This window comes from Trichoplusia ni, unplaced genomic scaffold, assembly GCF_003590095.1.
Source record: "Trichoplusia ni isolate ovarian cell line Hi5 unplaced genomic scaffold, tn1 tig00003647, whole genome shotgun sequence".
Classification (NCBI taxonomy): domain Eukaryota; kingdom Metazoa; phylum Arthropoda; class Insecta; order Lepidoptera; family Noctuidae; genus Trichoplusia; species Trichoplusia ni.
This window is the reverse complement of record NW_020800433.1, coordinates 23141-35304: the sequence shown is the minus strand read 5'-3', so window position 1 is coordinate 35304 and position 12164 is coordinate 23141. Positions and strand designations below refer to the sequence as shown.

General features: G+C 36.4%; 3 protein-coding genes across 3 annotated transcripts; 2 read left to right on the top strand and 1 right to left on the bottom strand.

Annotated features, from left to right (window-relative positions):
• Positions 1-2462: 2462 nt before the first annotated feature.
• LOC113508030 (pollen-specific leucine-rich repeat extensin-like protein 4) lies at positions 2463-5475 on the top strand (the record flags this gene model as incomplete). Its single annotated transcript, XM_026890984.1, has 2 exons — positions 2463-2927; positions 4781-5475. Coding segments are annotated over 2 exons (552 nt in total), but the record flags the coding sequence as incomplete, so codon positions are not given.
• Positions 5476-8162: 2687 nt separating this feature from the next.
• On the top strand, positions 8163-11063 carry LOC113508026. The gene is made up of 5 exons (XM_026890981.1): positions 8163-8401; positions 8916-9143; positions 9685-9817; positions 10132-10292; positions 10562-11063. Exons 1-5 carry the CDS (start codon positions 8300-8302, stop codon positions 10772-10774), a joined length of 837 nt encoding a protein of 278 aa, XP_026746782.1. The 5' UTR covers positions 8163-8299; the 3' UTR covers positions 10775-11063.
• Positions 11064-11310: 247 nt separating this feature from the next.
• LOC113508027 (NADH dehydrogenase [ubiquinone] 1 beta subcomplex subunit 11, mitochondrial) lies at positions 11311-12079 on the bottom strand. Its single transcript, XM_026890982.1, has one exon. It carries the CDS (start codon positions 11994-11996, stop codon positions 11562-11564), a length of 435 nt encoding a protein of 144 aa, XP_026746783.1. The 5' UTR covers positions 11997-12079; the 3' UTR covers positions 11311-11561.
• Positions 12080-12164: the final 85 nt, after the last annotated feature.

The following is a 12164-nucleotide window of genomic DNA, read 5'->3' as shown; positions in this document are numbered from 1 at the left end:
TCATTCTGAAATGTTTGTTTTTAAACATATCGAAGTATTAGGTGCTAGGTGCTGACACTACACCCATTTATAAAAAAGTCTTCATGGACCTGGAAAAAGGGCGTTTTTATCTGAATCTTTTCTTATAAGCCAAAACGTTGAAACGTCCAATATTCCCTTTGGCAATTATTATTGGAACAACTCACAGGCGCGGATCCAGCCCTCAAAAAAGGTTGTGGTCACAGCCACCCGAATATTGGTCAAATACGAGTCAGAGTTTTAACTCGCTTGTGATCGATATAGAGCATTCTTACAAAGGAGATGATAATAAAATAAATTACTACTGACTGTGGAAGTGTGACGTTAAAATTTTATGAGGGTTGTGGGCATGCCCATCGTGCCCACAATAGTGGATCCGCGCTTGACAACTCAGAAGGCATATTAAATAATGGATCGATCGAAAATTGTTTTACATATATATTTTAAAATTAAATTAAAAGCTATTATGACACCTTCTGCGGTAGCCCTTGAAAATGGGCAGAGGAGGTCAGACAGGCCGCTTAATCCGGTATGAATGGAATCCGACCCCTACATAGCTTGGGAAACGATATCTTGAAGTGCCTTTGAAAATGTAATTAAAACTTTGATCTCTACCTCCTTACGTGGGCAAGTTACAGCAATTTATTGAGGAAACATCCAATGATCCAATGGACCTCATGCACACAACCTTTCGGACTTTAAATGACTTGACAAACTGACTATCCTCTCAATAAAATAAGTGAATTCGTGCACAAATCACCTGTCATCGGTCAAACAAATCATGACAAAGCATCTGCACAGCAGGAACTTATGCATGACCAGTTATACATACTTACTGGCCGCAGTCGTAACCCTTTAACGTCTAATATCGGTAAGTACTATTGGTAGTGCTACATACTGCTGCGTAATGTGAAGATATTCTTAGACTCAATTATAGATTCCTTAATTCCTGTACATCAAAATGGTCGCTATATCGACATCGTGACTCCATTAAACATAGTACCCGGTGAGATAACATAAGGGTAAAACTACCCCGACCTATAATATTTTATGTGTACGTATTTAGACAACAAAAATCAATAGGAACAACAAAATTTTAATACCATTAACCTAACTAAAGACCTCTTTTTTTAAAGTATACACACTTTACTAATTCACAGAGATATAATAACGTAATTAAATTATTGTTAAAAAATTTAAATGAGAACTTTTTACTACGCATTCTCATTAATTTAATTGTCAACAACTGAGCAACGACTGTGTCTGTTTACTGCGTTCGACAACGGACGAAAGAAAAATAGCAATTGAAATTAGCTTAGATGCCAGTTTCTTTTCTCTTAATATTCCAGAACGGGAGGAAATAAGAAATCCTCGATTATTAAAATATTTATTTCACATCATTACTTCAACGATGGATTTATAGTTTATGTTTTTTTTTGTTATTTTACATTTCAAAGTTTAATATAATTTTTACTTTTCATACCTATTCAACAACATGCCATTATTGAAAGCGAGTAGGTACATCAAAGTCAGGTCATAAAATGCATGGAATACTTAAGCTCAAAGCGTAACTGGCTATAAAATTTATAGACTGAATATGTACCAGCAACATTGATACTCGACGCAAGTATGGTAATATAGGCAGACAAGCGTGTAAAGTAATCCCTTAGGAGAGAAACGAAGCTTATAAGTACGTAAATGTAATTTGGTAATAACCTTCGTAGATAATAAGTGATGCTAAGTGAGTTGCCTATTTTTTTTATACAAGCACATTGATTTTAATAATCATTGATCAATGGGACATAGTCTATACCGCGTACTTCCTCAGAGTAAGCGGGATTCATCTTTATAAATGTTTATGACAATATCTTTCGGCTACTATTCATAAGCAACATTTTTAAAACGTTGAATTATTTTGGACATAAATCGTTTACGAATATAATTATTTGCCCTTAAAAAAAATAAAACTAATGATATATTTAAATTTTCTTATTGAGATGTTAATAGTACACTGACTACTGTGCTTTGTACGAACTAAGAGTAGATAAAAAAAAAAATTGAAGGATTGATGGCAGGCCACATGCCCTCGAGCACGTCACTTGATGCGTCGCTGGTAGGAGGGCGGCGCGTGAGCACCATCTTATTGCGAAAGGTATGAGAACCATCGAAAGTGCCCCCTCCCCCGGATATGGAGCGTACTCTTATAAACTCAGGTGGCGCCTGGGTACTGGACATTACACTATCTACCTGCGTCTAAACGCGTACCCAGGATGTGTGACAAAACGGTAGGTGTCCGAGCCCGCCATACTGTGAGGATCAGCTTTGTGGTTTAGTGATCCGGTGATTTATCAAAGTGAAATGTAACATCGATGAATATCCTATTAGTGCTAAAGTGTATTCCATGTATAAGAACAATAAATTTCAAATCAATTTAATCGGTATAAAATTTGTGTGCGCAGGTTCTCCGGTCTCTGGTGGTGGCGGTGGTGGTAGCGTGCGCGGTGGCGAGGCCTGAGCCTCCCACGTCGTACGGCGCGCCCGCCCAGTCTTACAGTGCTCCCTCGTCGTCATACGGAGCTCCCGCTCCCCAGTACGGACCTCCCCAGCAGCCCATAGTACACAAGCATGTGTATGTGCACGTCCCGCCTCCAGACAACGACATCCCCGCTCCCCGCAAACCCATCTGGGTGCCTCCTCCTCAGAAGCACTACAAGATCGTGTTCATCAAGGCGCCGACCCCACCCACCCCTACAGCACCCGTCATCCCGGTGCAACCTCAGAACGAAGAGAAGACCCTTGTCTACGTCTTGGTGAAGAAACCCGAGGAGCAACCCGATATTGTGATCCCCACACCTGCGCCAACTCAACCTTCCAAACCCGAGGTTTACTTCATCAGATACAAGACACAGGTAAGAAGCAAATATTTTTAGATTAGAGATTAAAAAAAAAATACTTAAGGGTTGTTTTTACCGATTGATGTATAAAGCGCACCCCAAAACGTTTTTTCTTATAAGTTATAGATTGAAAGGCATTATATAGGTTTTTGACCAATTTCTGCTTGCACAACTTTATCGATCTCTGATAGCTTGGCAATTAGCAAAATAATAATGATTGATAAATTCACACAATTGTTTACCGTTCTGCAGACAATAAAAGCAAACGTTCCGGTTGATTTTGTTTAAAACAATTGGAATCGATCTTACACGTTTGCGTATAAAATTATATTAACGAGAACCTAAATTATGTTGCGCACATTACGTCAAGATCATATTGTACAATTTATGGTCTTGTTGCCTAACAACACAGTTATGGCTTTTGAGCTATAAACCATTTAACATAAAGAATGAGAACACCTATGTAATTTTGTTTCACGGATCTCGACTTCTAATTACATATTCACATTTACAAAGTCGTCACGTCTTATGGCGATGCCTTGAGGATGTGCCGGTGTACTGCCTCGTGAAAGTGCGCGTAAATAGTTCCTACAACAATCTAGGAAGTATCACATGGCATTATCTGCAAGACCTAGCGTAGGTACTACAATCCCATACTATCATCATTACATTAACGCAACCGAGGATGCCACCACACTCGGACACACTATTTTTCTCCATGTAACGCAACGTCTATCGCAATGTGTGGACAAGTACTTTTTGTATCATTACCGTTATGCGGGAAATCTTCTAGAAAACTTGCTTTGTTTACTTCACAAAAGCGTTTGGTTAAGTTATTAGAGCAAGAAAGAACATCATTTATAATCCACTGGATAGATAATTTTCATTCATAACTGCTTCTTAAGTGAATTACCGGACATTGAATGGGTGCATTACATTATTGTGAATGTATCAAAATTACACTTATTTTGATCTATTTCGTTTACGTAATGTAAACACCACGTAATAGCGCATATTACGTTCAAATCGTTTTATAATTGGCGGGTCATTCGAAGACCAAAATGGAGCCATGAACGAAAGTGCGTAGAATTATTACATAGATAGTAAACTCCACATGAGTACGTAACGTCATAACATGGCGTGTGTTTTTAAGCTACGCATATCTAGGTCAATTACGAGTTTAATAAGGACTCAATAATTGCTCAAAATTAAATCCACAAAAAGTTTACTTACGTAATATTTTAAATTGAATTTTCGAGAAGACGATTAAGAAAAAAAAATACAAAAATGTAGTTTATAAAGCTTAATTGACTTTTAAATATTAAGTACCTTGACATGGTACTAGACAGCTTTTACATTATCAGGTTTTATCAAGATTTAAGGTTTTGTTTTGTAGGCCATAAATCCCGTCATATGACTCCTTTCACCAGAAAATTAACAAAAAACCTTCAAAGCAATCAATTTTCTAATAAGAATATTTTCCGAAGACCTTTAACCGAAGCGAAATTAAAGTCCCATTTTTCGTTTTCCTGGTGACTCAATTTCTCAGTTTCTCAATTGCGACTATCGTCTGAAATTATTGTGATTTTAGTCGTAGAAGCGTCGCTCTCCGTCGAAATCCTTTGTGCATCATTAGAGACTCGTAAGCGTTGCTATGCAATATTGCAATACTGAATAGTGGTGTTTATCTCATTTACGACGCTCGTATTTCAATTGTTTATAATTATCAGTGATTTGTTGTGCACTTAGACACTACCCTTATGTTGTGTAAAACTAGCTGAATTCTTGCAACTCGGGAGCAGTATATCATGGTTGTTTGTGCGTTCCATACATTTTTATTCGTGTTTTAAATATATTTTCTTTTACAGAAACAGGAAGGCTACCCTGCCGCGGACCCCAAGCCCGAGTATGGACCCCCCGCCTCCGCGCCCTCCTCAGAATACGGTGCTCCCTAAGCAGACGCTCTTGACGAACTACAACCAGCTGACCATCAGTGCTTGACCTTCCCCCCTAGACCATACAAAAACTATTTTAGTAACCATGTTATGTACCTATATAACTGGTTCCTCTAAATATTATATTGGTTAGATTTATTACTAGTTAGACCAAAGTTTGAAAACGATAACCCTAAAACCTTATTGAAAATAGAGTTCCAAACACATTTAAGTTTAAACGCTAGTGCAGAATATTAAAAGCATATTTTCTATGAAGTTCCATGCTCTTAGAATTGTGAACTGGCGATTAGATATTTTATTACTAAAACGGCATGTTCGCATCATATTGTGTTGTTTCGTTTAAATCTGGCGCGATTATGGCGTTTTCACTTCTTTGCGTTAACCGGGCATTGACTTTTGTAAGATGATTTATGTTAGTGCCTTTGCTGTGATATTAAAAGGTAACATTTTGTTGGAATCATGTAAAGCTAGAGTAGATGGGCAAGCACTGTTGTAGAGAGCTGGCTTAACGCCAAACTGTACTGCAACTTGTATTAATTACATCAAATTGATGTGAATGTTTGTAAATATATTATTTTTATACGATTAAAATGTTTTAAAATATTTTACATTTGTGTTTTATTCAATTATACATGTATAGCTTTTTAATTAGTCTTTTACAATTAACAAAGATAATTTGAACTAAAGAGTTCAGAAATTTAACGACTAATTAACAGCTGTTAGTTACGTACCTACATGGAGTTAATGTTTAGGATTAAAGGCCTCTTACGATACAAGTAATTAACATCTGAAAGCTATTGGATAATTTTAGAACATTCAATAATTTCAAAGTGGATGCAATGCGTCGCCGCATAGTTTCATAATAGATCTGTTTCTGATGAAGCGAAATGAGGTGCACCACGTTGATTTTTATTCCGCAAATTTCTGTTAATTCCCCTCTCCACATACGGAATAAAAAGAGATTATCATAAAGGTTTGCTAGAAAGAATAGCACCAAACTGGCAAAAAACACTCCTGTCAAAAATGGCGAAATATCTTTTGTCGAATCTGTTGATTTTTAAAAATAACGACACCTAAAGAAATAAATCGACGAAATCCCGCCATGTTCTACCAAATACGCCAATTTTATAAATATCTGAAATATATTTTTCTTAGTACTGGATAATATTCATACAAGACATCTGAAACATCTGAAGCGCTGGTTACGAAAGGTGTTAACTAGTTTTCAACAGGAGACACCGATTAGTGATGCGCTAAAAGGGAAAACTTGTGAATCATACTTGAAAATGGTAATTGTAGTTACTTAATAGCACAACGTCATGCAATTTTCACGAATAAATATTTATAAAACATATATAAATATGAGTGTATGTTTCGTAACACCAACTCGACGACCATATCGACATTATGATTCAGGTAGAACTTGCAAAGTGTTAAACTAGAAGGTAAAATCTGTCTTGGACATCCTGGCCCCCAATCCCGCTATTTGCAATTGATGATAAATGAATGGAAATAAGATTAAATATGACATTATCCGTAAGCTCCTAAGCATTATGTCAACACTAACTGTCAATACAATAAATTTCCAATTATGACATGATCTGGGCCCCAATTCTGCCATTTACAATTACCGATGAATGAATGGATATCGGCTTAAAATGACACAATGGATCGGGGCAAAGATAGAACACTGCACTACTTTCAATGGGTTTCATTTATCAGTGGCGTTAGTTCAGAAGTGCAAACGCATTGGAAATACTGTTTTCGCATACTTTTACTTTCCCCTTCGGTATTCCTTGCAGCGAAGGAAGGTTGAAGATCATGAAGAAATAGGTTATTTATTTAAAGTTCAGCATAACACGGAGCATCGAGTACACGAATAAAGCCATACCTACTATTATTTTTTTTAAATGACTCTTGCATTAATTTATATATTCCTTGCGTAGCGGGGCTTTTACAAACTGGTAAACAGACGACAGACGACAAAACCTATTCACAGCTTTCTTCTTGAATGGGCATCGATATGTTAGGAATATGAAGGGCATGATCACTTACGTAACAATTACGTTATACAACTAATCATTAGTGGATGGTAGACTTACTTTACAAGTAAATAATATTTCTGAGAAATTGACATTACACTTTATGTCGTGGTTTCATATAGTGACCACGAACCCCATTATACATAAATGCGAGAAGGTTCATACGCATTAACGTATGTGGGTAGTTGTGATGTAATGTGAACAGTTACTAGGTCTCTTTTATATACAATTGTATAAAACGTCTCACGGCTCTATTATAAGTCAGCAATTTAACATTTTCACTTTCACGGGTAGTACAAATGTCGTCAACGTACGCTTCCGTAAACTAGGATTGTCTTCAGAACAATAAACTGTTAGGTATTTATTATGTGTGTCATGTTATCAACCAGTTTCTTTTATGTTATACTAACGGGGCGGAGTTAGTCATGCTTTACATTGTTTTGATCCTTATGGCCGATGGGATTGTGCAACACACCGGCTAATGTCGTTCCCGTAACGTTACGCAATAGGCTGCTACCGAAGAATGCTAAAGTTATATGACTTACTTTTGCGTGTGGTATTGTTGATGGGACCTATGGAGGTCGACTTTCCACTATATAGATAATGATTGGCCATTTTAACTTCTGTATGTCGACAGCTATTAAGTTAATAAGTATCATTACGTGCTGCATGAGATTAGATGTAACATCTCCATTAAATTGAACGATGAATATGAGTTTTAATAGATCTTTCTGATATTATTTCATTGCATCACGAACATTGCATTACAGTCACTCAAAGACATTGACCATTTATCGAGAATTCATTATCTAAAATTCTTTCAAGTTACTTGAATTGCGTTCTATATATAAGATACTTTGATCTATCTAATTAAAATATTTCGCTTAGTTTTGGTGGCGACGATATTATTATCATAATTTCTTGCCGAACATCGAATCGCCTCCAAACTCTACTTTTTAATTCATTAATATTAAACCCAAAACATAATTATACATAGAATATATAATGGGAAAAATACACGAATTTTAAAACAGCCAGATACAGTCTTATCTGGCTGTTTTAAAATTCTTGTTTACCTATCGACTTTTGTGTCTGTCGTAGTATGTACTTACTTATGTACCTTGCTTAAAATATAGTTGTAAAATAATATAGGTATAATGACGTGGAAACTATTTTTAACCATCATCATAATAAAATAGATCTTGACTCTGGTCAGGTTTAGATCCATCCAGAATTTGCTATTTCCGTACAGAAACTTCGTAAAGATCATTGGACGCAAGTTTGGTTTATTTTTGTCCTCCAATACGTTTGGTGTTGTCAGCACGTCAGTATTCAAATAAATTCAAACAAGTTTGGACGCACGCTAATATTAAATAATATTTCGGGGAAAATGTCATTGAAAATTGAAGCTGAAACAAAAGTAGAGTTAGAGCCATGTGTGTTAGCTTGGGGAGATAAATTGTTTATTGGAACTGAAGATGGTTTCATAAGAGTAAGTTAAATGTTGTACATACACACAATGTTTATAATAACAACATGCTAGAATGTCGCATTCGGTGATCTCTAATGTTTGCTATAATTACCTACTGCCTTAATAGTTTTGTAAAAACATCAAGATATTTCTCAATCTGAATCTGTGTCGACTGTCTACTTTGATAGTTCATGGATTATCTAGTTGTTATTAATCATAATTAGAACGAACCTTCTGGAATCAGTGTCACTCGAGCCCTTGCCTTAGCGTGGTATAACGAAATTGTACTTCTTTAGGACTCGAAGCGATGACAATTTCTTTTTTTTTCTTAGGATTTTCGGCGTTCTACAACTAGATTGATAGTTTTCCGTAGATAGTTGTGATAGTTTCTTAATTTTTACGGTTCATGGAGCCCACTGATTCCAGAAAGATCTTTGAAATGTAGGTCATTTAAATGTTCCCTAGATTTATTTCGGATAATTTAATTGGATGTAAGTCGGTACTATAACGAACGATTAAATTACCTTTTTTACAGTCGTTTGATGCAAACCTGACACCAAAAGAGGCATGGTCTGCGCACGCAGTACAACCGTTCGCATTAGCCACTAGTGGGGCTAATTTATATTCATCGTCGAACGATGGAGGGATCAAAGTTTGGTCTGCCACTGGAGATAAGATCACAGAATTACCCGCGACTGGTGCAGACGTTGGGGCTTTACATATCTTCGGAGACAATGTTTACGCTGGCGATGAGGCTGGAAATGTAAGTAATCTGGGATCCTATTCCGCATTTTACAATGACCGATGAATGAATGGAGTTGAATTAAAATCACGCCATTCGTATTCTCTATTCTATTCCTATTTTAAAAACAATAATTGGAAATTCAGTACCGGGCGGTACTACTTATATTTAATCCAATTTTTATGTATAAATCGGACATTGTAAATAGCAGAACTGGGGCCTTGGCATATCAATGGACACAACAAAAATAAATTGCCAAAACCGTACTAAATACCTGAGTAATTTGAAGTAGGTAGGCTCAGATCCAAAGTCACCACCTACCTACCTATAAGATCAGAAAAAATAAGATGCTCTTGTGCATAAGAGACGCTGGATATAGAACATAGGTTCTATGGGGCGCCGTCAAAGGTTTTGGATATACCTTTAATTTTAATTTCAATAAAATTTCATCCAATTCGTAACCGAGGTTCTCTACAGCCCAGTTTGTTGTAAGTATCAGTGGGAACAAACTGCAGACAGAATTAAATATGGGGACTGATGGGCTCAATGTATATTGTTTCAGATCGCTGTCTACGAAAATAATGCTATGAAGGCAAACTACAATGTTTTAGAGGAAGTAAAAGATCTCACGTTCAATTCACCATTCCTGTTTACAGTCAGAGATCTCTACGTTACGGCCACGGAAATCAAACCCGGTAAACATAACTAGTAATTCACTCACCTACACAGTGTTAAGGAAAGAAGGCGAATAATAAAATTTGATTTTCAGCACAACTCGAAACAATCTATTTTAATAGGTAGCGATTACAATGTAGTAAAAACTTACTGATCAGACATTCCTACAAAATTCATTGAAAACTCCTTACAGTCTGCAAATCCCAGTGTTAACCGTTTGCTGTTGCTGTCGGTACCTACCTACCAAGTATTAGCTCTAGGGAGTTCATATGTGAGTTAAGACTCTTCACAATTATTGTTCCCATTCCTTACTGTTATGTTTCTAAATTTTCAGAGGAATCGAAGACTCGCTTCATGACAAGGCACACGATGGAAGGTCGCGCCCCCATGCGGATAACTGGCGAACGACTTTTGTTCATGTCGCGAGACGGCAACAGCTTGCGACTACATGATGCCACTATAAATACTACTTTTAAACAGTTACATGCAGTCAAGGTGACTCATTAATTTCTTCTTTATTTTTTAATAAAGCTCATCTTTATTGTAGCTTCTCTTGAAACCAAAATCAGAATATATTAAAGCGCCTTTCTCGACGGAAATTTACAAGTCGATGAAGAGCAAATTAAATAACTAAACCTCTAGGCGCTGAGACGCAGACGTTCTCAGCGTATATATCGTAACCAACATAAACCTTTTTCCTTCAACAGATTTTGACGTCAAGGTAAAAATGTTATCGACTATATAATCTATATTTCATTATGCAGGTAAGTGACATGATAGTCACAAGTTTATCAGCCAGTGGAGACAATGTGTGGACTGGTGGATGGGACGGCGTGGTGCGCAAGTGGAAGATAACCAGCGACAAATTGGAGGCTGCAGGCGATATCAACGTCGGTGGTTGCATTAACGCGCTAGTTGCAACTGGCGACAAGGCATACGTGGCTGTGACTGGCGGGAAAGTACTTCTTGTAGCTTAAAAATCATTGATATTCGTGCTTAACGATACAAGTCCCAAGAAATAAATCTTGTTACAAATAAAGGTAGCCAACTGAGCTATTTGATATGAGAGCCATCAATTAGCAGTTTCTTCATAGTCACACATCTTTATTCTCTACAAAAAATATTAGACTTGTACAATGAAAGCCCATTGGAAATTTGTAAAAGTATCTCAGTACAGTTGTGTGAACTGTGTGAAGTGACATAATGTTAAGTTAATAGATAGAGGTATTATTTAAGTTACATAAAATAAATTCAAATAAAAAATAATATTTTGTTTCATTCCTGTCCTGATCTACAATAATGAATTATTAAAAACTAATTTACAAACAATTGAAGAAAACTCATTTGAAATATAATAGGTAGGTTGTTGCCTACCTGACTGGTAACCTTGCAATGGTATCAATGTCAATATCATTTCTCTACGGTACACACAACTACAATAAGGAATAAAATAAAATGTCTTGAGTAATAAATACTATATTTTCACAAGAATTCAGATATTTACAGTAGACTCTTATAAAGAATTCAATTAGCAGATATTTATTACAATGGTTTCTAAAGATGTGAAGCTGTCAGGACATTTAAGCATGACTGCAAGCCAAATTAATGGCTAATGTTGGCGCTTACAGCAAAATGTTATTATTGTACTATTAAAATATATTTAAACATAATAAAAGAAAATTATTAGTTTAAAAGTTTACTACACATTTCAGCCCATAACTATAACAAAGATGTTGTACAAACAGTTGTGTTCTACATGACATTTTAAATAATGGTCTCGATGTTACATATTTCTGCATCTGATGGCAGTTTCATTAGTTTAGGGTCAATGAAGTTAGGATCTATAGGTTTAAGTCCTGCTTTTTCTCGACGACGAAGTTCTAGGAATGCTTCTCGCTGAGCCCAGTCTCTCAAATGGGTGTCTGGAGCATAGGCCCAGGCAAATCCTCCAAATACCAAACACAATGTCACAGAGAAGAAGAATGAAGCGTTGTGAACGTTTGTATCTTCCTTATGGCTATTATAGTCGAACCCATAGCTCACCCAGTTCTTCTCATCTTTGCATACAGGAGGTGCAGTAGTCGTTGTTGCATTATCACTGGTCTTTTTAGTAGAAATGTTACGACTCATCTTGTTGACATGGTTCCACACACATCTCTGCATTATTGGCATGTTACGGAACTTTATAATTCCAGCCATTTTATTAGTTTCTACTACAATCAGCCCTAGGAGTTTTTCGCGAAAAGGTTAAAAATGATTATGAAACCTAAATAGAGCGGATTTGAGTCTGACACTTGGTATGTCAAAATTTAGTACACTTTTTGACTGCAATTACAAGCTAAAATCGACTAATTGAGTGTCGTACAC

Excerpts from the sequence above, each read along its gene's own strand:
- LOC113508026 (XM_026890981.1), top strand. The coding sequence starts at position 8,300 with ATGTCATTGAAAATTGAAGCTGAAACAAAAGTAGAGTTAGAGCCATGT. Across the intron at positions 9,818-10,131 it reads GGCCACGGAAATCAAACCCG|AGGAATCGAAGACTCGCTTC; the intron begins GTAAACATAACT and ends CTAAATTTTCAG. Across the intron at positions 10,293-10,561 it reads AACAGTTACATGCAGTCAAG|GTAAGTGACATGATAGTCAC; the intron begins GTGACTCATTAA and ends TTCATTATGCAG.
- LOC113508027 (XM_026890982.1), bottom strand. The coding sequence starts at position 11,996 with ATGGCTGGAATTATAAAGTTCCGTAACATGCCAATAATGCAGAGATGT.